The sequence below is a fragment of the Accipiter gentilis genome, chromosome 8, assembly GCF_929443795.1.
Source record: "Accipiter gentilis chromosome 8, bAccGen1.1, whole genome shotgun sequence".
In the NCBI taxonomy this organism is placed as follows: Eukaryota; Metazoa; Chordata; class Aves; order Accipitriformes; family Accipitridae; genus Astur; species Astur gentilis.
This window is the reverse complement of record NC_064887.1, coordinates 33,327,271-33,353,166: the sequence shown is the minus strand read 5'-3', so window position 1 is coordinate 33,353,166 and position 25,896 is coordinate 33,327,271. Positions and strand designations below refer to the sequence as shown.

Sequence of the window (25,896 nt, the reverse complement as noted above, 5' to 3'; positions counted from 1 at the left end):
AGCAGGATTCAACTCATGCCCCCACATTTCCCAAATGCTGGGCACACCGGATTTCATTTTTCAAAGCTTAGCCTACAAACAATCAATCTTGTCTTCTGCGCAGGCCAATGAGGTCTGCGGAAAGAAAATTGCAAAAGATCTGTTATTTCCCTAGTGTTCCCATTTTCCCATTCCTTTCCCACAGAAGCAAGGTTTTTGTTTTGTTTTGTTTTTTTTTCTTTCCCGACTTTCAGGGGAAAATCCTGACAAATGGAAGCCCTGATTCATACCAGCAAAAATTTGGCCTTTTTTTAATTTAAGGTGGAGCCCTTCTTGTCTGAGGATGAAAACATTTCTCTAACTGCACACAGAGGGCCAGCACCAAGCCCTTGCCCTGCTGAAGCAAAGGCCGAGTAGCATTGGATACTCGTGGCCACCATGAGCAGAGAGTTGTTGTGCAGGCAGGAGAGTTGTCATGCAGGCAGGAGAGCCACTCCTCTCCCCCCAGCTCAGGAAAGCACTGCCCATGCTCGCTCACAGGGATGGGAAACAAGGGGACGGGCAGGCACAGGGTGCCGATGGTGGCTGTCACCAAAGAGACTTCCAGGGATGGGGAAACATCTTCTGGGGGGATGCTCGGGCAGAGGCAGGGTGTGCGGCTCCGTGGCCAGAGGGATGCATTGGAAGCTCCCAATTCTCCTCCTGTGTTTTCTCAGATGACTGAAGGACATGTGAGAAAGGCTCAGGAAGGGAGGAAGGGAAGCACTGCTCCTCTCCCATCACCACCACCAGAGCAGAGACACCGGCTTCCCTCCACCCTCTGTGTCCCACCTGGGAAGCAGCAGAGAGAAAAAGCTGGGTTGCAAAAAAAGGATTTATGGCCACAGCCTACCTGCTCCTATAGCCCAGGGGAATAAAGTGAAGGAGAAAGAAGATCGAAGGGGTGATATGTCCCTAAAACCCTCCCTTGCAGCTTTTCTCCCCAGATGCTGCCATCCATGCTGCACCACTCCTGCTCCGGTGGGCACCTCTGCCCATCGCTGGGAGCCGGCAGCAGGGAATGAGCAATTTTCTCTGACACTGAGACAGAAACAGCTTAAAAAAAAAAAAAAAAGGAAAAGCCATGACCTTTTTTTCCCTTCCCTGTCTCCAGCCAGAAAGCACATTTGGCAGAGCCCTGAGCGCTGGAAGCCATCAGCGGGGCTGCCAGCACTTCAGAGGCTCCGGGGAGGAGGGCAGGAGTGCGCAAGCCACCAACCACACCAAAGCCACTATCCCTACTGCCCCAGGGTCCCCCATCACATGGGGAGGGTCCCCCTCCCCATCCCGCCCCAGCTGCTGCCTCCAAAGGGCCCTGGAGAGAGCAAGGGTCCCCTAACATTGCACATTGATGCTCCATGGGGCAACGTGGGTTTTGCAGGGGTTTTTGTGCCTGTGGCACACGGTAAAGGCACACATCCTCCTCTGGCACCAAGCAGCCACCCTACATCTTTGCCTGAAGAGGGGGGATTTGCTCCCCAACCACCATTTGGCTTTGAGGTGCAGGGTTTGATCAGCCCTGCCCATGCCCAGCCAAGGGCATCTCCCCTAGGCATCACTTCCCAGGGAGAATTTGGGGAGGCTTATGCACACCAACCCACACCTTACCAAATCCTGCCACTCACGCCTAACAGCATCGCCTCCTTCTGTCCACCCCAGCACTGAGGAAAAGGCATTTTTAGTATAAATTAAGAAATCAGGGTTTAAGACACATTTACAGAAGGTGGGGAAGGGGCAGCAATGCCCCCGCTGCATCCCATGCAGGGGGGTCAGGGGAAAGAGCATCCTTTGCACAGGGCCCCTCTGCCCACCCCGGGGATGCCCGCAGTCCCATGGGCCTATCACTGGAGACTGGCAGCTCTGCACTGGGAATCCCCCTGGGGGGGAGTTCCCCATCAATCCATGCTAATTTTGGTGGGGGGAAACGCTTAACAGCAAGGCGTTGCAGAGGGGTAGGACTCAGTGCCATCCTGCACCCCCATCCCATGGGAAAACACCTCTCCACTTTCCCACACTGGAAAGTGGCAGGTCAGAAGCAACATTCAGGTGCAGAGTGGGTGATGGGGAGAGGGTGCACCCCATCCCTCGACATGCCACCCCACCCCCCCGTAAGCCCTGCACCTACCGCTGGGGTGAGTCGGGGTCGAAGCAGGTCCTGGCCACATCAGTGGCCCGCGGGTCGCAGCAGTCGCCGTCGTCGAAGTCATCCAACATGTTGTTGCACTCCATGTGGCAGACGCCATCGCGGCGCTTCCAGGAGAAGCAGCGGCCGGGCCGGCGGCAGTCCCCACCGTCGTAGCCAGTGAGGGGATGCTCACACTCAGGGTCGCAGCGCTCGTTGCCCACCTTGCTGGGCTCGCAGCCCAGGAGGATGGCACGGCGGCGCAGGGAGGAGTTGCGTACCTCCAGCAAGCTGAGCTGCCAGGAGATGTTGTAAGGTCGGAAAGCTTCACTCAGCGCCCAGTGTTGCCTCCAAACCTGCTCCCGGCTGACCGTCGGCCGCCTGCCGTCATCCTCCGCCAGGTTCACCACCCGGTACCGCACCACCTTCCCACTCCGCAGCGGCCAGTGCTGGTTGTAGTGGGAGACCAGCTCCACGTTATCACAGGCAGTCTGCCCGCAGGCGGGGGGGCCCAGCGGCCGCAGGACAGGGGACGGCAGGGACGGCAGCACCCACTGCCGGGGGAAGGCGCCCTCCCGAAAAGGCGCCCAGCGATCCGCCGGGGTGGCGAAGCCGGCAGCCAGAGCCAGCCCTGCCATTCCGCTGGCCGGCCCCTCTAGGAAGGGACGCTGGAGATGGGGTTGGGACAGGGCAGTCCGCCACAGGGCCAGCCCGGCCAAGTGTCCCCGGAAAGCATGCGTGGTCCCCCAGGCGTCCCCCCCCAGCAGCAGCGTGCGGCAGGAGGCCATGAAGGCGCTGTGCAGGGGTCCCCGCTGCCCACTGGCGCGGCCCACCCGTGCCCCGTCCACGTAGAGAGCCATCCACCGCCCGTCGTAGCTGGCGGCCAGGTGGGTCCATGCCTCAGGGCGGTAGCGGTGGTAGGCGGTCACCTCGGTGGCGGTGGCCGCCTGGTCCGTGCGGAGGGAGAAGAAGAAGCGAGCATCCTTCTTGCCGCCGAGCTGCAGGGCGCGGATGCCCAGCGCCCAGCCCTTATCGCTGGCCGTGTGTGAGCAGTTGTCGAAGACGCCTGCAGCGGGGACGGGGATGGGCACGGAGAGAGAGGAGAGCTGGTGAGGACTGAAGAGCATTGCCGCTCCTCCCTGGAGCACGAGCCAGGTCCTCAGTGGCGGGACAGTTCTTGGCAGGGCTGCGGGGAAGCTCCCACTGCCACTGCCATGGGTAAATGAAGGTAGCCAGCAGCTGGGCAATAGGTGCTGCATCAAGGGGGACACCCCAGCCCCCGTCCAAAATCATTTGTATGAGGAGGTAGAGTAGCCGGGAGGGATGGCAAAGCAGGACAGGCGGGATGGAGAGGGAAGGAAGAGCATGGATGAGAGGAGAGGCTGAAGAGTAAGGTGTTTCTGAGCTGCTTTCCGTAGGAGCACTCCTGCGGGATGGGATTAGAGGCTAAACTTTTTATCTGCGGGCCAAAGCTTTTAAGAATTAAAGCACAGCAACCCAAAGCAAAACAGCCTCCTCCAGGGACTGCTTTCCCAACAGCTTCCAGGCAGATTTACAGCTCTCCTTTATGCTCCAGTTTTCCTCCCAGTCATGCATCCAGCACAGGCGGGTGAGGGCCGGAGAGGGATGTGCTGCCTCCAGCTGGGCGGGTGCACTCCTCAGCCCCTAAGGTCTCACAAGCATAAATCCATCCCCAGGAATAGCTTTGGGCTCAGCCTCTCCCTGTGCACCCAAGCGTACTGCAAACCTGTGTTTTAGGCTAGGCAAGACTTGGAGCTTTGCTGACTTTCCACGAAACTCAGGCTACGGAGTGCCTGCGGTCAAGAACCAGAGGCTTGCAGGCACTGAATGCTCTTGGGAATCAATGGCCATAAGGCACTTAAATACTGGCAAGGGCAAATGGAACCACTGCTTGAAATTAATGCTTCTGGGCTCCTAAATCACCACAGCCAGGACATTCACGCAGGTCATCGGCTGGGGCGAGTGAGCTCAAAGGCACACTTTGAGCCCCACCAGTGGCACCTTCTGGCCCCCCTCCCCCCTGCTCTCCTGTTCACCACCCCAACAAATTGCTTCCAGATGCAACAGTGCCCGGATGCTGCCGAAACCTGCTGCCTTGCCCGGAGGCCCTTTTTATATTCCTGCTGTGGCATTTCTTATGCTCCAGCCTGCTTTTCCCTGCTGCATTGGTTTTCCTGCCCCTCACCGTGCCACTTCCATTGCATGTACTGCCTGCCCATCTCCGTGGTGTCAGGGCATCACGGGCCAAAACAAGGTACTCCTGCCCTGTCCTGCTGCGTCACCTCTCCCTGGGGATGTCCAGCATGACACTCTGGGGAAACTGCACCTGCTGCCAGAATTGCAAAAAGGCCAGCAGAGAGAGGCAGAGGTGTAGAGGGTCAGGAGCTGCAGGAGGAGCAGGACCTCCTGGCTTTCATCCAGGGGATGTGACAGAAGCCAGGTTACCATGACCCCATGTCTCCCCTGCCAGCCCTCATAAACATCAAGCCCCACTGCACCCCAGGAAGCAGCATCCCTCCTTCCATCCCTCCCTTCACCGAGGGTGAGATGGGTGCTGGCCTCTTAGCCATCCCACGGTTGTAACTAGCCCGGGCACGGATCCCTGCCGCCGCTCACTACAAAGGCAGCCACGCACAAAGCCTCCGTGGGCGGATGGGCTTTGGCCAACTCTTGTTTTCTGGTGAATTGTGAAAGGGAAGCAGAAAGACCAGGGGAAGCTGAGACAGGGAGAAGCCAAAAAGCAGGAGGCAGGCAAGGGAGCCTTGTAGGCATTAGAAGGCAAAGCTGGAGAGCGCTTTTGGGCTGGGTGCTGAATGAAAGGTGCTTAGACCTGCACGCTTGAAAGCCATCTTCTAGTATTTGGTCCTCACTGGAGTTGAGGAAACAGGGCTTGGTACCTCCTCTCAGGAAAACTCGTGCATTTCACCATGAAATGATTTAGAGTCCCCCAAATTCGGTTAAACACTAAGGAAAAACCAGGCAAACAGCATCAGGGGTAGAACAGCCTTCTGGCGTGAGTGTGTGCTAGCACCCTCACAAACCCATGCTGGAACCAAGCCAAGCCTGGAAGTGCCTGATGAGTTCAAAACTGGCCAAAAAAGCCTTAAGTGAGCCTAAAACCAGGCCTGGAGACCTCATCCAAGGGAAGCAAATAAGGCCAGGGTCAGCTTTACAACAGGGGCTGAAAAGCCACTACAGCAGCAGCTGGTGCTTCTTAGACATGGCCAGGGATGTCATCTCTGGTGCAGTGGCAGCCATGGAGCGTGCAGGCAGAGCAGCATGTCCCACAGCCAGGAGCCACTGCAGAATGGTGAAGCAGAGCCATCCAGCACCAGGTCCTGACATCTCCCAAAGGCGTCCACAAGAAATCACCAAGGGACCAGTTTCAAGACCCTGGAATTTGCCAGGGAACTTGGTCTTTTGTCCTGGGGCAACCCATCAGGAAGGGAAAGAGCTGTTTGCAGAGGAGGTGCAAGGTGGTCTCCTCAGCACCTGTAAGTGCAACTCTGCCTCTGATCCATCAGGTGGGAAACGGGAGCTCTAATCTGGTTTGTGATGTTCATCAGCACTTAGGGTTTAAAACAAGAGTTGTTGGCAACAGTGCAAAAAAGTTAAGAGAAAGGTGTCTGCCAGAAAAGGTGTCTGATGGAGAAAAAGCCTCCAAAGGGATGAAGTGTGCCACTTGGTAAGGACCACACTCAAAGCAGCATCTGCTCCCGCTGGGACCAGGAGCTTTGCAGCACAAGGAATAGTTCAGCCATGCTTTAAGACTTAAATATCGGGTGCAAATTAGCTGCTAAAGCTCTGGAGGGTTTGACACAGGCCAGAAGCCCCTAGCTATGCCATGAGAGCAGCTGGCCCGAGATAGGGTGGTCACCCCTTGGGGCATGCAGCAGTGAGCAGCTCGGGGATCCAAGGAGGACAACTGGGCTTAGACACAGCAGAAGTTTGGGACTGCCTCTGGTGAGGGATCTTCTGACCCAACAAAACCATCCCTGATCTGAGTAGAAAGAAACCTCAGCCTGGCACAAAGGGAAATCCCAGAAGCAGAGCAGGTGGGGATGGAGGGGAGACAAAAAAAGGTGGAAAAAGAAATGGCATCACATGAAAGGACTCTGATCTGCTGCCCAAAATGAGAAGGATGTGGAAGAGGGACCACGATCCTTCCCTGGTGGTGGCCATGGCAGGGCGCTGGGGTTATACCCCAGCAGAAATCCCCCCATGCAAGAGGGCCTAAAAGGGATGAACAGCCCCATCCAGGGTGGCCCTAAGGCAAAATGTGACATCTACAGGAACAAAGCCCCAAGTCCTGAGCCTTCAATCCAGGCAGCAGTCACACCAGCCAACAGGACAGCTTGCTTTGCCTGGACAGAACTTCTCAGCCTGGCCTTATTTCCCAGGCAATGATGCTGGGAGATGCTCAGCTCTGCCCCGCTTTCCTCCTGCCTTCCCTCTCGCACACGGACACCTGAAGCATCTCCAGCTCCTCCCCAACTTTGGACCACCTCACAGCTCAGTCCCCTCTCTACCGACAGAGCAGGAGCAGCAGATCAGAGGCAGACTCGGCACCTGCCAAAGGGCTGGCAGCTGCCTGCATCACCTGCTCCCACGAAACACCAGCGGTGCTGGCCTGTCCCCCTTCACCACCCAGACCCGGGCCCCGGTGCAGCTGCAGGGAGATGCTGGGAAGCAGACGGTGACTCAGGCAGCCGGAGGTGCCTGTGGCTGACTCAAACCCTGGAGCACAGAGGCTGGGGGATATTACCCAAGTGAGTGCCAGCGCTCACGGGCGGTGCTTTCAGCACTAACAACCATCCCACCCTCCACAAGAAAATTAAAAAAGAAAGAAAAGAAAAAAGAACAAAACCCTGCTGGCTAGCTGGGAAAAGCAAAACCCAACACCTGCAGGCCAGACCTCCAGATGCAAACAGCTGTGCTGCCGATGTGATGGCTGGGAAGTGTGCTCCGTGCATCCCAAGCTGCTGCCTGCCAGCGGGGATGCAGCAAGGTCCCCAGTAAGAAGGCAGACAGGGAGGTGAATGCTAGGTAGTTTCCTTGTACAAGGCTGCTTTTCCCCTCTGCCACCCAGCCTCTAGCCTGTCCCTCCTACCTCTTCCACAGCAAAGATGCGGCTATTGCCCCAGCGAGCCAGGGAGATAAATTCATGAAAGGGGCCAGGTGGTGAGCGAAGCAGAGGGAGGTTCAGTGGAGGGATCACAAGCGGAGGGAGAGTTAGGATAGAGAGAGGGTTTCCCCAACCAACCAGCTCGGCCAAGGTGGCACAGAAACACAGCAGCCCCCGCACCGTCCCGAGAGGGACCCCAGCCATCCCACGGGAGCGATACATCTTGGTGCTGCCACCCGTTCCCAGCCCTGCCCGGCATCACTGCTCTGCCCCGCCGTGCTTGTACCCTGCCACAAACGCCCGTCCTGGCACGGCCAGAGGTGCCACCTGCCCCGCTCCATGCCCGTGTGCCGGTCCCCTCCGTGTCCCCAGGCTCTCCATCACCTGCCTCTTTCTTGACTTGGGGGGGGGGGGGGGGGGGGCGGGAATGAATTCCCGGTGGAAAAAGCATCTGGGGCGGCCCTCTGCCCCGGGGAGCCGCTTTGCAGAGCCCTCGGGGGCCGGGACACCGGCGGGGCGGGGGGGGGGACGACGGAGGACGGGGCCGGGGGGGGGACACGCCGGGGCCGGGGCCGGGGCCGTGCGTGCGGCGCGGCTGCCACCGTGCGGCCGCCCGCCCCGGGGACCCGCCGGGAGCCCGGCCAGGGCGGGAGGGGAGCGCGGGGACCCGCGGCCGTTTAGCCCGGTGGGGAGCCCCGGAGAGCCGCCGGCGTGCCCGCGGCCTCGGGGAAGGAGGAATGGGGGGGTAAGGGGGAGTGTCGGGCGGAGCGTGTCGCCCAAAGGGACCTTCCAGCTCCCGGCGGGAGGAGAGGGAGAAACTAGATAGGAGCCAGGGGGGCCGGGCTGGAGGGACGGGGCGGGGGGGGGGGGGGGGGGGCAAGAGAGGGGAGGGGATGTTTTAGGGTTTGGTCTCAAGGGAAGGAGGAATATTTCGCGCCCGGGGTGCAGAGGACACGGGTGGGGGCGCGGGGTGTCACCTGCCACAGCGGAGAAGGCGGCAGGCGACCCCTCCCGGGGGTCTGGGGCGAAGGAGGGAGGACGGGGGGGGGGGGGTCGGGACCCATGCCTCCCTGCCTGCCCGCCGGCGGGACGGGGTTTACCTGCAATGATGGCCGGGTTGCTCTGTCCGCCCTCCGCCTTCACCCACACCTCCAGGGTGAACTCCTCCCGCGGGATGTCGGGCAGCGCCTCCGGCCGCGCCGCTAGCTGCTCCCGGCCGCCGGAGAAGTACAGGGCGGGCAGCGGCCGCTCCCGGGGGGGGCTCGGCACCTGCGGCTCCCGGTCCCGTAGCTTTTCCCTCCGGACCCGGCCGGCCGTCTCTCCCCCCGGCTCCTCTCCGCCTCCCCCGGCTTCCCGCGGTCTCCGGCCCCGCTGCCGCCCGGAGCCCGGCGGGGCCGCGGCGCCGAGCACCCCCTGCGCGCCGGGACCCTGCGGGTACAGCCCGAAGGGGTGATGCGGGGGGGCGGCGCGGCGGCTCGGCGCCTCCATCCCGCAGCCGGAGCCCGGCGGGGCGTTGGGGGACCGGGGGTCCCCGCGGGCCAGGCCGAGGGCCGCCAGCAGCAGCGCGGCCAGGGGGGCCCCGCCGCGCAGCATCCTCCTTGGGGACGAAGTGGGGGGGCGGGGGGGGGGCTGGGGGCTGGGGGCTGGGGGGGGCGGCCCCGGGGGAGGGGGACGCTCAGGGGGGCGGCGGGCGGCAGCACCGGGGCATCCTCCCCCGGCCCCCGCCGCAGCCGCTGCCCCCAACTTTTCCCCGGCACCGCTCTCCTCCCCTCTGCTCCTGCGGGAGGAGGAGGAGGAGGAAGAGGAGGAGGAGGAGAAGGAGGGCGAGAGCACGGCGGCGGGGACCCCCCCTTCTGCCTGCAGCCGGGGTTCCCCGGGCACGGCGGCCCCTCCGCGGCTCTCGGCGCTGCCCGGCTCTGCCTGCGGGAGCTGGGGCTGCGTTAGACGCCCTTATCTAGAAAGCCCCGAGGCGCTCCGCTCTTCCCCCCCCCCCCCCCCCCGCCAAGGAGGGGTGTGGAGGGGGGGGCTGCCTTATTTAAAGATGATTATGTCCAATCTAATAAACGCCGAGCGGAGCATCGCCCTCCCTTCCCTCCGCCCTCCCGGGCGCTGCCCAGGATGCTGGCGGGGAGGGGATGCGGAGGGGACCCAACGCCCGGAGGGCGTTGGGTCCCCTCCGCATCCCCTCCCCGCCCCCAGGACTTGGGGTAGCACCGGCAGCACCTGCCCTGTCCTTGTCGTTATCAGCGCTCGTAGCCCGGGCTGCTCTTGGCTTGGCCCAGCAGCCTTTCCCACAGCCCCGCTCGCTGCCTCTCTCATTCCTCTGCTTGGCAGTTCAGCACTTGGTTTCTTTTCCTTTCTTTTTTTTAAAAAAAAAAAATTTTTTTTTTCTTTTTTTTCTTTCTAAGTTGAAACGTGCCCGTGTTTTCTCCTGTTGTAGCTTGGGGTGTGATATCTGCCTGCCCACCTCACCTCCATCCTCTACCTCCAATCACCTAGGGTGGAGGAAAGGAGGGCAAAAGGAGGGGACACCCACCCTCAGCCCTCCCCCAGTGAGGGGAGAGGTGCTCTTGGGCTCAGGGTGTGTGGAGAGACCCAGGGTCCCCCCTCAGTCAGAGATTTTGCTGCTTTCTCTCTCTTTTTTTGTTGGTTTCTTTCCCCAAACAACCATCCCATCTGTTTGACACGTGCAGAAAGGTGGGCTGGAGGCACCCTATCTGGGCGAGAGGGAAAGAGCCATGTCCAAAAGCCAAAAAAACCCCCATCGATGCACCAAAGGGGCAGGCAGCAGTGGCAGACGCATCTCACCCACCACCCTGCCAGAGTGTACAGCACTGGCGCTGCCAGGGGAGGGCTGCTCAAAGCATAAGGGTGAGAAAACAAGCTCCCAAAGTTTCCTCTTGGTTCCCAAGACACCATCACACCAGCACGCAGCACGGGAGACTAGGAAAAGTTCAGCAAGGAGATTCAGCAAGAAGAGATTTTTTCTTTTTTTTTCTTTTTTTTTTTTTTTTTTTTCACTCCCAAACACTATCTGTGGCGGTCAGTCTGAAGCAGGGTTGCCAGTGAAAGCTGGGAGGCCCCTTCCAGGGTACAGGCTTTCAAACCAGCAAGGCAGGAGGGAAGGGATTTAAGACCAAACAGCAGGAGCTGGCTGCGTGGGGTTGGGGTTGCGGTTTTTTGTCTTCTGAAGATGGGAAGGTGACAGGAGGAGGCGGGGGGGGGGGGGGGGGGGGGCTGGTGCTTTAGTCGGAGGGAGATAGAAATAAATAGTGCTGGAAAAACTTGGAGGTTAGGAGGGGTGAGCACAGTGCTTCGCCAACGCCCCGGGAAGGAAGAAGGTTGGTGTAAGCACACAGAGAAGTAAGGGCTTTGGCGAGGCTGGGCTGGAGGTGTGTGAAGAGGAAGGGAGGACACACAGAGAGCGAATGAGGCCAGGCAGAGTGGGCATGGCTCATGCAAAGGAGCTCGAGCAGCTCCCAAGGACCTCTGGGGTGTGAACCACATCCAAGCACAACACGAACACCCGTTGCTCACAGGGAGATTGTGAGAAGAGGTCTGCAGCTCTCCTGTCTGCACCGAACACACCGGTGCCCATCCGCTGGTGGTGGGGATATGCCAGGCTCGGTGCTTGGCACTGGTGAGATGGCCCAGCAAGAGTGTTGTCCTGGGGCCAACGCCAGCAAGCGTTGCTTATAGTGCGTATTCATTCAGGAATGAACCAAGCTCCTGATAGCCCTGTCTACCAGGGCCTGATAAGACAGAATCCCACGGGATGGCTTATTTTGAATGGTAGTGACCTTATTCAGCAGTTATTAATCATCTCGCCACACAACACCCTGCCCTACCCGGTCATCAGACTGGGTACTCCAAAGAAGCAAGACCACGAGACCCTCAGCTGTATGTGCTGCCATCCAAGAGGTTCAGCAGCACTGCCTCCTCAAGGACAGCCTGGCCGGGATGAATCCAGCATCGAAGCAATAAAACCCTCCAAAAATGCACCCAAGCAAGGCCTCTATATATAGGCTCTGGCCTGGGATCAGCTACTCACTTAAAACAATGACACCCGCAAACAAATAGCTCAGCTGTCTGTTAGGCTGGTACGCAGCAGGAGCTGCAAAGGAGGAGTGAAAGCCCACCAAGGAGCCCCCTTTGGGGGCTGGGTGAAAGCAGAGAAAGGCTCCCCGCTATTCCAAGCCCCTGGGTCCCCCTGACCTGCCTGCCCAAGCCCAAAGCAGGAATGACCGGAGCAGGCAGCTGAGCGCATGAACCATTACCCCACACTGACTCCAGCATGCTCTCCATTCACACACCGGCAGGTTCCCCTCACAGCTGCTCCCAATATGGGGCCCAGGGGAGGCTGGGGAGGATGGGGAGGGCAGGACCGTGGGGGCAACTCACCGGGATAGGTCAGTGTCTGGGGAGCAAAGAGGCTGGGATGCTGTTCCTATCCCAGCACCACTGCAGGATACAGAGTAAATCCTTGTTGTTTGGGTAGTTTTTCTCTGTTTTCCCAAAAAAAAGAGGCAATTAGCTTGACCAGTGTGATGATTTCACTGCATGTAAAGCAAAGACTGGCCCCAGGGATAAGGCAGGAGACTCAAAGGTGGTAGAACGGTGGCAATGCACCCTCGGCATGTTTTCTGTCTCTCAGGGAAGCAGGGCAGGCATCTGTTAGAGGTCCCAGCTCAGAGCCAGGCTGAGGCTGCATGCCTTGGCCAAGGAATGCAGCAGCCCTGCATCTTCCAGGGATCCCCGCATGCAGCATCTGGATGGAGATGCTCATCCCAGGCAGGGTCCAGCTGCAGTTCAAATCTACTGATGCTCAGGAGTAAAAGAAAGGATGCTGGATGGGAGGAAGGAGAAGGGCGAAGTGGTGGCAGAGGGTAGGTTTGGTTGGCTGTTCCTCGTTCCCTCCCCACGTGTTGTCCTTCCTGGCATGTCCCTGCTCTTTGGATCCTCTGGGCTGCAGGTCTCTGCAGTCGGGGTTATTTGGGGCAGGGACTGAATCAGGCAGGCTGCCGGTGCTGGGTAGGAGCAGGGGGTCCATGTCGAGCCCCTAGCCAGGAGCCTCTGGAGGGTGGCAGGGGGAAAGGGGGAGCCCCATAAAAGTGAGATGCTGAGTCTGGTGACCCCAACACAGGAGTGGGGTTCCCAGTGCAGGCTCACCCCATGCTGGGGGAAGGTGAAGAGCAGCATTTTAGCTGGAGCAGAGGCCAAGACGTGCTTTTCCCCACGCCTGTCAAAAGCCGTCAACAAAAGCCTTCCTCTCCCTCCACTCCTTCTCGGGTAACCATCAACAACCTCAACATGGGAATAAAGGCTCCAGGAGAATCCAGCGTTTTTGTTCGTGGCCAGGCAGCCAAGTCCCGCAAGCCCGAGACAGCAAGCCTCAGCAATCAAAGCCACAAGTGACAGCTGACCCCGCTAAGGGCACAGCCCCAGCCCTCCCTCCTCTCCCTCCCAAGTTTGCCTGCTTTTCCCAAACAGATTAGGAGCCTGTTCAAACATGCAGGACCCTGGAGGTCAGAGATGCCAACCTCCTGCACCAGAGGTTTGCTTGGAAACTCGCTGAGTTCCTGCTTCTGGTAGGTCTGGAGATAAGCCCTGGTGTGCAGCCACCGATGGTGCCAGCGCCAGCAGGAGTCCACAGTCACACACCAAAAATCCAGCAGCGAAACCTCCAGAGCCCCATCTCTTGTGTGCTTGTGCCTTGCAGTTGGGCACATCTTGTAAGGGACAAGAGACAACCAGGGAGCCCTCCCACAGGCTCCCTTGTCTGGATTCTCAGGTCTGATAGGAAGGCTGGGCTCTCCCCACCCCACGGCATCTAGTAGGGTTTCCCCATGCTGTTCAGTCCCACGAGTTTGGTGACAAAAGCCTCTCCAAGCCCCTCTGCTGAATTTGGCTATACCCGCCTCAAGAATTCAACGAGCCATGTACACAACCTCAGGTCCTTTGGCAACAGAGCCAAGGAACGAACTTTAAGTAACAGCGAAGAACATCCAGTCAAGGATACGCCTGCTCCATCACCCTCACACCTCACGTCTGCCTCCTCACCTTTGCTCTGAGCCACGCAGCCTGCAGACAGCGAGCGGCACCCCCACGGCAGCAGAGATCGTAGGAGCCCGTGGAGGAAGCCAACTAGCCAGGCACTCATTGGAGTATCAACTAGCATTCTGAAGCTGGTTTGGTGTATCACCATCAGGTGCAGCTGGTTTGGAACAGCCTTGGATGTCACACTGAAGCCCCAGGCCGCAGCAGAGCTGTGCTCTGAAGAGCTCTTGCAAGCCTCCAGTAACAACCATTTACTTCCAGTTGGGAGGTGGGGACGATGCCGGTGCTCAGCAGCACGCTCACATCTCTACATAGGGAGGACATTCCCTACACAATAGCCTCCAGGGGTCTTTCTGCACCCTGGAGTTTTGCACTTCACCAAGAACTTGCAGGTGCTAAATTAAGACCATCTAGAGAACAGAGCATGACCTTTGCCAGATGGGGTGTCTCAGATATTGAAAATTATTCCAACAGCTCACAAAAGGCAGGGACTTATCTGTCTTTACATAATGTAGCACTTCCAGCAGCCACGGACGAAAAGCATACATGAAAAAGCAGGGGGGGAAAGGTAATCAGCCTCTCACTTCTGTTCTGCTGCTGTCATTGGGGAGTTTCAGCCCCATTAAGTCAGGAATGTTCAAGTGCATCTCCGTATCCCAGCTGGGTGGGAAGCATCTGCCAAAGAGAAGAGAAAGGGAGAGGCACGGTGCCGCGCAGCTCCTGGGCCAGCAGCAGAGGTGGGGTCCCGGAGGAGGCCGTGAGCTCCGCAGGCACCTGTGGGAGGAGCATATTGGTACAATCACAGCAAGGACCAGCTCAGGCTTCCAAAATCCCCCCCGCCAGCAGAGCCAAGTTCTGCTGTCAGGAGCTCCAGGAGAGTACCACGCTCATGGCAGCTCTGGTGGTAAATCCAGGTGGAATAATTACACAACCTTGCTGTGTTTTCACCATTCCCGTGCCCACGCCAACATCTGCTTGTTAGTCCACCTTGGATACGCCGCTCACACGATAGCATCTCTTCCCTAGCTGAGCATGACTTTCCTTGCAGGAGTGTCAGAGCAATTACTTGTACAAACATGCCTTGCCATCTCCAGATAGCCTTCACTCTGCCTCTTGCATTTATATACGCTTTCCATGTGTCACCCAGGCAGAAAAGCCATTTGCTAGAGCCAGTCGATAAGACACAGAGTGAACGTTTAATCTGGCACAGGTATCTGAAGGACGAGGGGAGGGAGAAAGGGCTCATGCCACCCCCAGCGTGGCGGCTTTGCAGATGCAAAGCTCAGCAGCTCCTCAAACTCCCGTTTTAACATCTCTCTATCTGACCCAAGCCAGGGAACAGCTGCTGCAGGAAGAAATAGAGCAGGAGCAAATGAGCACGTTGGCTGGGGTGGAGGCAAAGGGGCTGTATTTGTTAACTTTGCTGCCTCTGTCCTCAAGGTAAAGCAGGATTTTTGGCTCTGGTCAGCACTGTGAATTAGAGGTGCCTCCTGATTGCTGGTCCAAAACACACTGTCATTGTGACATCCTCTATCCTCCTCCTGGGCCAGCGGGGAGGACCCACTTCATAATTTGGCAGTAAGCAATAAAAAGAAGCGTGAAAGAGTCAGGCTCAGCTCTTAAAATCTGGCTAGCAGGGTTTTCAGTATTTGCGGTTTGGACAAGTTCATCACAACAAGGAAACACCTCTGCCCTCCCCACTCATTTTTAGAAGAGACAAATAAAAATAGACTTGCCAGGAGAGCCACAGGCAGGGGAGCGAGGGGGGAGGAAGCCACGTGCCAGCTGCCGAGGCAGCTCACAGCCTCCAGCTCATGTCCGTGCCATGGAGCTGCACCACCGGCTTTATTTATGTCCCACCTCGGGGCAAGTCAGAGCCCTGGTGAAAAAGTGGAAAAAAGGGTGAGCACGCACACATACATGCTCTTCTCAAGCAAGAGGAAAAAGTGGTTATCCCAGGCTGGGGAAAAGACACCTCCTGGTTTTCACCAGACCAGGAAGGTGACCAAGAGATGAACTCTGGCACCACCCATTACCCAGCAAGTTTCCAGTTGAAAACTAAGAAGTTTGATTTGTGGACATTGTCCGTGTGACTCTGTAACCAGTTTGGTTTTGCACCCGCGTTGTTGGAGGTGACGGCAGCCCTGGGTGTGCACCCCCAGGCATATGTACACTCACGTCAGCAGCATCCTGGTACCTGTGAGTCTACACAAGTAGTGGGAGCTGGAGGCACCAAGAGCACTGGTTCCCCCAGCCTTTGCAACCAGAGTGGGTACCTTCATTTGCTGGAGGACTGGCATTGGGACATATCCTGCCACATTGTGCTTTCTGTGCCAGTTAGCTGAAGCTCACATAAGCCCTTGAATCTTTGGCTTCATGCTCCTGAGCCCTTAGCCTTCAGTGTCTCTTTAGCAATGGTGCTGTGGTCATGGCCTACTTCTCTGGCCTACCTCAAAGCACAGAGACATCTTCTGAAGATGTTTGGCACCTTTGCTCCTGAGGTGTTTGTGGCATTTTCCACCTGATCCCAACCCTGGTGCCACCTCAAGACCGTCTCAATCCAGACCACTCATGCTCACCACGGCTGTTAAGTAGACAAGGGCAAGGCATGGGCATGAAAGCCTTGGTCAGGACAAGGTCCTTGCTAGCAAGGACCACCCCTTCCAAATCAGTGCCTTCCTGGGTGCTAAAACCCATTGCATCTTTGTAGCCTGCTCTTATAGTCTTTATCTCAGCTCAGCCAGACCTAATTAGCTCTTCTAAGCTTTATCCCTAGGTCAGGTTTTCCCCTCAGCCATTTCTGTGTCTTCTTTTGGAGCTGTAGATGCATGAGTGATCCCTGGAGTGCGAGTTACTCAGAGCCGTCTCTGAGCTCACTCCTGAACTGCCGTCAGAGCTGGCCAGCAGCACTTCCAGCTTCTGCCAGCCTCGCTGTGCTGGCAAGAAGCACAGGAGAAGAGCAGGAGTCCCGATCCGGGATGAGCCAGCAAAATCAGTAAGATCAATTTTGGATGGGTACAGACCCACCAGGCAAGGTCGTTTCAGTTAAGCATGGAGATTGGAGGGTGTTTGCTGGCATGCCCTTCCTGTGCAAGCCTCCAGCTCCTGAAACCGCTGCTCAAGAGCCCGTTGCAGCTCAGTGCGCCCACCCAGCGGAGACCCCTGCATTATCTCCTTCCTGCAGCCCACACCATTGCACCCAGTGCCGCAGCTCCACCAGCATTGCCCAGAGTGGTCCTTTCCCTCCTTGCCTTCACCTGGGCCCTGGAGAGCCCGGAAACACACCATGTCCCACACTGCTCCCCACCATAGGGCTGGGGGCACTGGGCCAAGCTGAAGGAGCTCCAAGGATGCATCCCTTGAGCATCACCCATTGCCCAGCAGACTCACCAGAGGGGTCTGTGGCTGGGTGCTGCCCCATGCCGGAGCACAGCTCTCCAGCATTACTGCTGGAGGAACGTGCTGCTCCACAAACTAAAGGCAGCTGGGATGAAGGAGGATAAAGCTAAAGCTTCATCTTGCTGGGATAATGGCATGCTGGCACTCATGTGACCCTCTTAGTTCAAGCTGGTTAGCAGTGCAGAAAACCTCAGGCCAAGCACATCCAGCAAAATCCCTTAGTATAGCTAGGGTTGTCCCTATAAGGGGCCATTTGGCAGCATCACCATCCTACACCAGTTTGGGGGATTAAAACAAAAAGACCCTTTTCACCGGTACAGAGGTTCCCCCTGCATCAGCTGCCTTGTTCCTGGAGAAGGTGGTTAAACCGTCCTGGGGAAAATGTGCTTTTCCACCTGCTGCTGCCCACGGGCAGAGATGGGGTCCTAGCTAGATGGGTTTTTCGGCTAACCTTCTGCTCTGGCAGCACTAATTTCTCCTGCCAGGCCGCCAAAGCACCGCCAGCAACCTGGGGGCTGAGATGTGTCCCCACGCCACCACGAGGCCACCGTGAGCCCCGGGGGAGCTGGGGAAACGCCGCAGCGAGGGGAATCCTTGGGTGCCTACGTCCGAGGTGGGCAGTGGCACATGCTGTGCACCCAAGCGTGCACAGCACGGCTGGGACCCCGGCACCCACCCAATCCTCGGTGAAGGTGCTGCGGTTCTTGGTCTCCCCCCAGTGACCAGACCACATATAACAAAGTGGCAGGTCTGGTTCATGCATGGGAGGTTTCCAGCCCCACGAGCAGAGCTCCTGGCTCCCAGAATGGGTGTATTTATTACCAGGTAATTATACTAATAACTATTTCCCCGAATCCTCCCCACAAGCGAAGGCCTTTCGCTGGCGCAGTGGCTTGCTTTTGCATTTTTGGAAGCAAGACCCTATTTCCCCCCCATACACCAGAACGTGAAATGTATATATTAATTCATTAAGGAGCACTGACACCTCTGCAGCAAATGACCTGTCAACAGATTTACAGCAGGAAGTAAGTCACTGCCTCTGAGCCTGCACTCTTAATGTAATTAAAGTCCTCTGTTTGGAATTCGTTGTTAATTAATATTCATGCTCTGTTCCCCATCTGCCTTTCCCGCGTTGCTGGTTCCTTCTGAGATTGATCAGAGGGTTATTAAGGCAATGAGCAGACAGAGGAGGAGGGGGGCAGCTGGTGGGAGGGGGTTGGATCAGCTTTTTGTAAGGGAGCAGCATTGCATCCAGGACCCTGGCTGCTCTGGGAGGGGATGGCTGAAGCATTGTCCTGGCTCACTCCATTGCTGGGGGGAAATGAAAGGGCTGGTGTGAGTGATGGATCAAGAGACAGACACCCTTGGTTGGCTTCTGAAGTCTCTGAGGTCTTGCTTCAGCCCTTGGAGGAAGGCGAGAAGCGTCTCTGGAGCTGGGCTGCTGAGGACAAGCTGGCAGCTGGTGGTGTGAGCAAAGCCTAATTGAGATAGAGCCTAATCGCCGGCTCTTGTGGTTTGGCGTAGGGGAGCAGCCATGGCAGCCCAGCACCATGAACCAGACCCACCAGTGCAGTTATTTGGGGTTGGAGGCTCAGAGGGACTTTCTGATGAAACTGTACTCACCTGAGCGTACGTGGGGAGGCCACGGATGTATGGGGTATTCATGGGCACCAAGAACTTGCCCCATCACAGCATGAGACAAGAGAGGACATCTGCAGGGACACCCTGGCCAGCTGTTTTGGGTGGGCACGGCCCTTGCAGTGACAGCACACCAGGTGCTCCTGTTAAAGCGGGTCATGGGATGCCCCTTGCCCTGGCTGGGCCCTGAGAGCTTGCCCCATCCCTACACAGGCTGGAGGTCTTGTTCTCCTCTCTGACCCGCAGCTGCTGTGGCATTTCCACGTGCCCTCAGCATGGATCCTGACAGGATCAGACACCCACGGGAACAGCCACAACTCCTGTGTCAAAAACGCTGAAACCAGGCACACACTGTCCACCACTCTGTGTGAGAAAGATGTCACAGGCTGAGAGCCTGGTGGGTGCCATCCCACTGAGCACACAGGCTGTCATGAGTAAATGCAGTGCTCTGCAGCATGAAGAGGCCAGGCTGAAGATGTGTCCCCAGTGATGGTCCTGTATCACCCCACCACCCCATCTCCAGATGCTGGAGATACCAGAGCTGAGCAGCCTTTGCAATTAAGGACACTGCATGCACTGCAAAGATCCCTCCTGCTCCCCAGGATGCCACCCAGGATAACTGGTGGTCTGTTGTCAGTGCAGACAGGTAGGCAGCTGGAAGGCAGGTCTTGCAGCCAGCCTTCCTCAGCAGGAGGATGCTGCCCTTCTCCCTTTCCTGGGCACCTCTTCTTCTCCAGGAAAGGTGGCACAGAGGTGTGGCATCTCAAGATGGAGGTTCCCAAGGGACCAGAGGGACTGGGGCTCTCAGCCAAGCTATGAGTGCTGAGCGACCCTGGCTCTGTCACAGGAGCACTACGAGTGGGGTTTCCTCAATTAACGAGGCCCATTTCAAACAGCTTTTAGATCCTTAAACACAATCGTAGGGCTGAAATTGGATGCACCCCACTTTGAAAGCCGAGTCCCGCTGGCATCTCCTGTTTATATATGAACAATCAAAGTGATTTATTCATCTGCCTAAAGCACGGTTGCTCTTTGACCGTCCATCCATTATCCTTATCTATCTGTCCTAGTTAGGAGCCTAGCAATCCATCTTACCCAACCTAATGTATGCCAAATGACTCCGCAAGCCGCCGCGCTTTGAGCGGGCTCTGCCAGGGCAGACGACATGGGCCTGGTTTTCAGTAGCGCTAACGCAATTGCATTGACGTCAACCGGAGCCACCCGCCGTCACCCTCCTAGAAAATTAAAGCCTAGGATGGGCAGACCTGAGGCAGGCAGTGAAGGGATCTGCGGTTGTAATTGGGACCGGATCTGGCGCTGGGCTCGCTGTGCAACACGCAGACCCTGTGCCAACAGCGTGCAAAGAGCCCGTTTAACCCAGAGAACTTCTTGTTTCTCCCAATTATACTGCAAAAGAGGACAGGTGGTGCAGTCCTGGGGCAGCATCTTCTCATTCATGATGAAAAGACCATGCTGCTCCTGTGCTGCATGAGCATGCAACAGTGGCACCTGCACCCAGGGTCTCTGGCTGTCCCTGCCTGGGATGTCGCAGAGGGGCAGCACCTTCTGCAATCAGACCTCAGGGGGTGTTGCAGCTGATAGCAGGCTGCAGCCCTCCTGCCTCCCAGGGGGGAGACGTTCCCCACCTTGTAGAAAAGGAGTAAGTGAAGCACCATGTGAATGCCCCTGGAAGAGTTCAAGGCCAGGTTGGATGAGGCTTTGAGCAACCTGATGTAGTGGAGATATCCCTGCCCATGGCAGGGGGCTTGGAATTAGATGATCATTAAGGTCCCTTCCAACCCAAACCATTCTATGATTCTATGGTCTATGACCATGAGAAATTTGCTCAGAAAATGTGTTGCCATCTCTCTTCTCATCTTTCATCAGGGACAAGCGGTTGTGACAGGCTGAAGGTGCCTGCAAGCCCCTTGTCTGCAGCAGGCAGGTGCCCAGCAAGGAGAAATGGGGGCCCTGCTCCCTGTCCCACTGTCTGTCCCTGTCCTGAGCTCTACAGGGACTGTTCAATCCCACAACCAGGGATGGGAGAGTCCTGAGGCTCAGTCGTGCAGGAGGCATGGAGGATCTCCACCCTGCAGGACACATGGCTCAGGGAGGATGGCACTAGAAGCTGCCCACCATCCTCACCACCATGGCACTGCCTGCACCTCGTGGTCAGCAGGCCAAGTGACCACTGCTGAAACTTTAGCTGAGAAAAACAAGTCTACACGTTTAAATAAGCCGCAAAGGGTTTTGTGCCCCTCTAAGGAAACTGGGAGGGGTTTGCAGCTGAAAAAGGTCAAGAGTATGGTGCCAACAAGAGGGACCTGCCTTGCCAAATTTCACCTCCCCACGTGAAGCACAGGGTGTGACAGCTTTCCAGAGGTTCAGTAAGGGTGTTGGGCCACAGGCAAAATAAATGGCTTTCTGCTGGCTTTTTTCTTGGAAAAAGCTGACCCAGTTTGGCTGAAATTTTCCAGAGAAGTTCAGGTTGAGGCAAATCCATGCGAGACAATTTCTGCCTAAATGTCTGCATTTTGGCATTGTTCTAAGCAGTGGGAAACACAGCCCTGTAATGGGAAGTATTGGGTAACCTCAGTAACAAGCGGTGTTATCTACCTGTCTATGATAAAATAATTAATTCTCCTTAGTTTGCCCTCTTTGCCTTTGAAGAATATTTCCAGGCTGGGGGAAAAAAAAAAAAAAAAGACAAAAAAAGAGGAGAAGAAAGCAATGGAATTAGCCAACCCTCTCCAGACTCGAACCACTCCAGATCTGTGCGATGGCATCTGGCAGAGCAAGGAGAGGTGTTAAGTGCTGTGGTTAGAAGACCTTTGGGCTCATCTAATAAACAAGAAAAAGGTTCTTGCCGCTACTGTCTCTAAGCAGGACCTTTGATGGCTGGGTAATATCAGAGGAAGCTCCTGGGTCGTGAAGGAAAAGCAGTGGGTGATAGGAGTAGGGCACTGGCACTTCCAGAAAACACAGTCCTGGAGAGGGAAAAGCAGGTATTTTCATGGTATTTAAGACCATTTTCATCTGTGCAGAGTGGACAAGCAATGCTCTTGCATCAGGATTCTCTGTAGCATTAATGAATGGGGTTTACAGCCTGTCTGAAAGCAGGAGTCACCAAATCTTTGTGAAAGAGCTTGGTTTTGAAAGATTTCCAGCCTGAGCAATTCATGGTTTGGATTATCCAGAGAAGCTCCAGGAAAGCATTAAAAATTTGGGGAACAAAGCAGACCCAGACCCTCAAGGCCAGTGCCCACAGCTGGGTACCAGGATGCACGGTTTGTATCCCCAGTTCTGGTGCCAGCTTGGTAGGTTGAAGTGAGGCAAGATGACCTCCCTGACCACGCACCTTCTCCACTGTTGCCCTGGTTGGACAGAGACACAGGTACTGAGCATCACTGCTGCAGCACTCACGCAATTCGGCCCAAAGAGCCACCAACAGGTTTTGAGTCATGACCAGTTGTCTTCTGGAAATTCCTGGCTAGATCGTGCCAAAAGATCACCCAGGTTTGACAAATATTGTTTGCTGTAGTGACTTCATGGCTGGTGTGAGCGCGGGGACAATCACCATGTGCTTGGGGAGAAGTCCACAAGCCAAAGAGGTGCTTTTGTCTAGTGAAACTATTTTCACCAAGCTTAAGTCAAGCAATTAAATATTCATAGGACACTAAAGCAGTGGGCTCACTGGCTGCCTTCATATGGGAATTCAATAATACTGGAGACAGCCTTAATTCAATATTCAAAAAGCCGCTTTCTCTTTCCCTATCTCTCCATCCCCCTGCTATCTCTTTGGGTTCAGAGATCTTTTTGGAAACCTCACTTTTATGTGCTGGATGCATTAGTGGAGAGAGAATGGCAGAGAGGAGAAACAGGGGGAGAAGGAGTGGGAGCGCAAGGATGGGGACCACACGCAGGACACCTGGGGATTGCTGGTCCCCAAGCTGCCTGCTAATGCTTGGCTGGATGATCTGAACCAGCTCTTCCTAAGGGAACATCTACATGGCTTTTTGGGGGCCGGACCCACACTTGTGCTCAGACATGGCTGGTTAGGAGTTGGCTCTGGTCCAAGAGCTGTGTAACCATGGTCGTGTGGTCCTGTGCTCCCACCAATAGACCGACCCACTGAGAAACAGGCTGCCTGGCTCAGCCATGGTGCGATGCTAGCTGGACTGAGGCCATTTTTGGCTCGGCATCTATCCTGTGAAAAAAACCCAGTGGAGATGGAGTCTTTGCCTACCAGCATGGACCGGAAATTGGGAGAGTTGGAGATTGGGCCTAGATGCTCATGAGGGGTAAAGCCCCGTGGCTCCAATGACAGGGACGCTGTTCATGCGGACATTCATCCTCACCCAGGGTGAGGACACAGATGCTGGCAGGGCTCTAATGAGACATTTCTGTGCTCCTGGCTTGCCCTGCTGTTGCTACAACTCTTGATCCCTGTCCTGGAAGAACAATACTGACATCCTCCTCCCTGTTTCAGAGAGCAGGGACCAACCTGTGAACCTCTTCCCAGATGTTATGTTTTGGGTGGAACTGCACCAAGCTAACCCCCAGAAGCCAGTACTGACACACAGCTACCCCATGCCAGGAGATGGGCACTGCTTTGTGCTGCAGCTGGGTGAGAGGGAGCTATAGCTCTGCTGGTAGGACCTTTCTGCCCATTGTGGTGTGGGCCAATACTCAAGGATGTGACCAAAGCTCCTCCAGCCTTAGAGGGGGAAGGGGACTGCTTGCTGCCCCTCCGAATACAAAAAGGGGGGGGGGGGGGGGGGGGCACCAAAGGTTACAAGCAGTGGGAGGTAGCTTTCCACACCATCCATGGACGCCATGGGGACAGGATGCTGTGGGTGCTGAAGTTTCACACGGTTCAGACAAATTCAGGGAAGAAAGTTCCCCACAACGACCCACTTGTCACCCACAGCTTTGGATGGTAATGCTCTATAGATGCTGCAGCAAAGGGGAGTTTTAGAAGAGTAACAGCTTTCCAAGCACTTAGCAGGGGTTTTTTCCCCCTTGTAGGATCCTTTCCCGGAGAGTATTTAAAATCAAATGATTTACTCCACAATGCACTGGTTATTTGGTTTCTTCTGGCATCTCCCTGTCACTAATGCCTGCGAGCAGATCAGTTTCAACCTTCAGAAAACCTCTCTGTTAGCATTTGATCTTGTCAAGCTCTTTTTATAGCCACTCTTAAAGCTAAGTGGAAGCTGTTCGATGGCTATCTGCCACACTGGGGCTTGCAGGTAGATGCCAGCTAGCAGGGGCAGAGCACACTCCCCATGTGGGAGGCTCCAAAGCACCAATGATGGTACAAATGATGCACAAAAATTGAGATGCACAAAAATTGGGTCCACATTCATGTGCTGGAGTGAGGATGGGGACATCCGTACTGCTCTGAGTGGCTCCCCATCTCCAAGGCCAGGTGGGAGCCCTGTGGGGAAAAGCAAGATACTCCATCCCACTGCAGGGAAGGTAGCTGGGTGCTTGGTGGGTGCCAGCACCCTGGCTTGGGGGCTGTGCTGGTGCACTGTGCAGAAGGATAGGGTGAGCTGGATGCCTGCAAGTCCTTTCACACCTTCTGCAAGAGCCTGGCGTTAGTGACGCCCCAGCCAAACTCCAGCAGAGACCAGATATGCTGTCTCCCTTTCCTGGACTTTCCATGGCAAAAAAGAGATTTCTTTCTTCCTTATTCTAGCATCTCCAGGCCCGACACTGATCATGCAAACTCAGTGAAGATACTCTTTCTCCCTGTTGATCCTTTATAGATTCTGGTTCCAGCTGTACTTGGAATTATTTTATTTCTTTTAAGACTTTCTGGCAAATCACCAGTCCCACAGATGACTGTTTTGGAGCAGATTTCCCTGTGCATTTGGAGCCAGTGCAGGTCTCCTGATGGGGTCTCAGGAAGCTCTCCTCGTCCCTCATCTCTCTGCTGGTGGTCCAGGTGCATCCCAGCCATGTCACTCCACAACGCTCACTTCCTACGCCATCTGCCCATGGCTTGGGGTCTCCCTCTCCCCTTTGTGCCTTCAAGCCAGGTGCAACAGCTGAACCATGTCTCCCAAGGGGCACAGCGACCTCCTACTTCTGGGGCACCTGGCACTGCCTGGAGTCACCTGGTCCATGAAGACGAGCAGAAGTATGGTGCACCCAAAGGAAGCTCCCAAAAGGCACTGCCGATTCACTGTCCAACAGGCATTTGATGGTGTCAGGCTCAAACCTTTTCCTGTCTGATGTAATATCTCAAATACAGCACGGCAAACCACAACCCTACCATAGATACAGCTATAGTGCCATAGCATCGGTGCGCATCCGGGCAGGAGAGGCGAGACAGGTATTTTATCCCATGGCAATGTGTCACTGGAGGTAGGTATTTAGCCATTAGAAAACTAGTTGGTTTGTGATGAACAGAGATCATGAAGCTTGGTTTTCTCTAGATTTTGAGTCTTATACTTTGACTCCCAGTTTCAGAGCTCCAAGCTAGGCTTTTTCTGTATTTGTGGAATTGACTGTTTCATGACGACTCTTGGTGAACATCAGAATATAGCTGATGGATTTCACAGACCACCTTGGGACCTGAAAGCAGAGATGTGCACTGATGTTTCAGTGGGAAAGTAGGTTATAAAGCAGGTCTAAACAAGGTTACACAGGAGGCATGTGGCAGAGCAGGGATGGGATACAGGGGCTACAGTAATGTCGCCAACACCTTTCCTTGATCCCTTTCTTCTCAAGGACAGCTTGAACAACCTGAAGGTCTCCCTTTGCCCAAAGCACCTATTGCACCATGGCTTTTGGGCCACTGGTGTGTTAAGGACGAGCTCTGCCCCCATGCAGCAAAGTATGCTGGGGTGTCCCCACAATCCCAGCTTCTCCCTTGAGGAACATCCCCCAGGTGGAGCCACCCACAGACCCATGAGCCTCCCAAGACGACCTCTGTGAGAAATAACATCCCTGATGGATGTTGCCTGTCTGTGTGAATCATCTGCCAGTAGGTCACAAATTACTCAGATGTGTCTGTTATCCCGAATTATTCCCTGATTCACACAGTGGCTTACGCAGGAGCTCCTTGATTAGATTCCTCACTATCGAACGCCCTGGCTCTTTGGCCTGACCTTCTCATCCACGTAAGCCTCGAGGCCATAAACCATCCTTATCCAAAATCTTGACCTCATGTTTAATTTTACCTCCGTTGACATTAACGGCGGTTAGTTAGGCTTGAGCACATGCTGGAAGTTAAGCTTTTCTGTACCAGGGCCTCCATGTGTTTCCCTACACTGACTGATGACCCGAATTTAAGGATGCCTTTTCCCTGGCTTCAACAGGCTTCAGCTTGGCACATGCATAATTCCTGGAATCGGTTCTCCACCACCGACGATGATGAATCAATCATTTGCTTTCTGAACATGTTCCACAGAATTCCCTCGGCCTTCAATACGCTGGCAGGCTTTCCCACCAGAAAATTAGTTGGCTCAACAGTTCTTGGGAGAGCAAGCACCCTGAGTACAGT

The 25,896-nt window shown here is 55.9% G+C and overlaps 1 protein-coding gene across 1 annotated transcript in view; it reads right to left on the bottom strand.

The window, feature by feature from the left end:
- Window positions 1-8,879, bottom strand: part of PAPPA2 (pappalysin 2) — a 94,605-nt gene extending 85,726 nt beyond the window's left edge. The window contains exons 1-2 of the mRNA XM_049808511.1: window positions 8,387-8,879; window positions 2,144-3,206 (exon numbers count right to left, since the gene is read on the bottom strand). Coding sequence (XP_049664468.1) covers window positions 2,144-3,206; window positions 8,387-8,879 — 1,556 coding nt within the window. The remainder of the gene's footprint in view (window positions 1-2,143; window positions 3,207-8,386) is intronic.
- Between the last annotated feature and the right edge of the window lie 17,017 nt (window positions 8,880-25,896).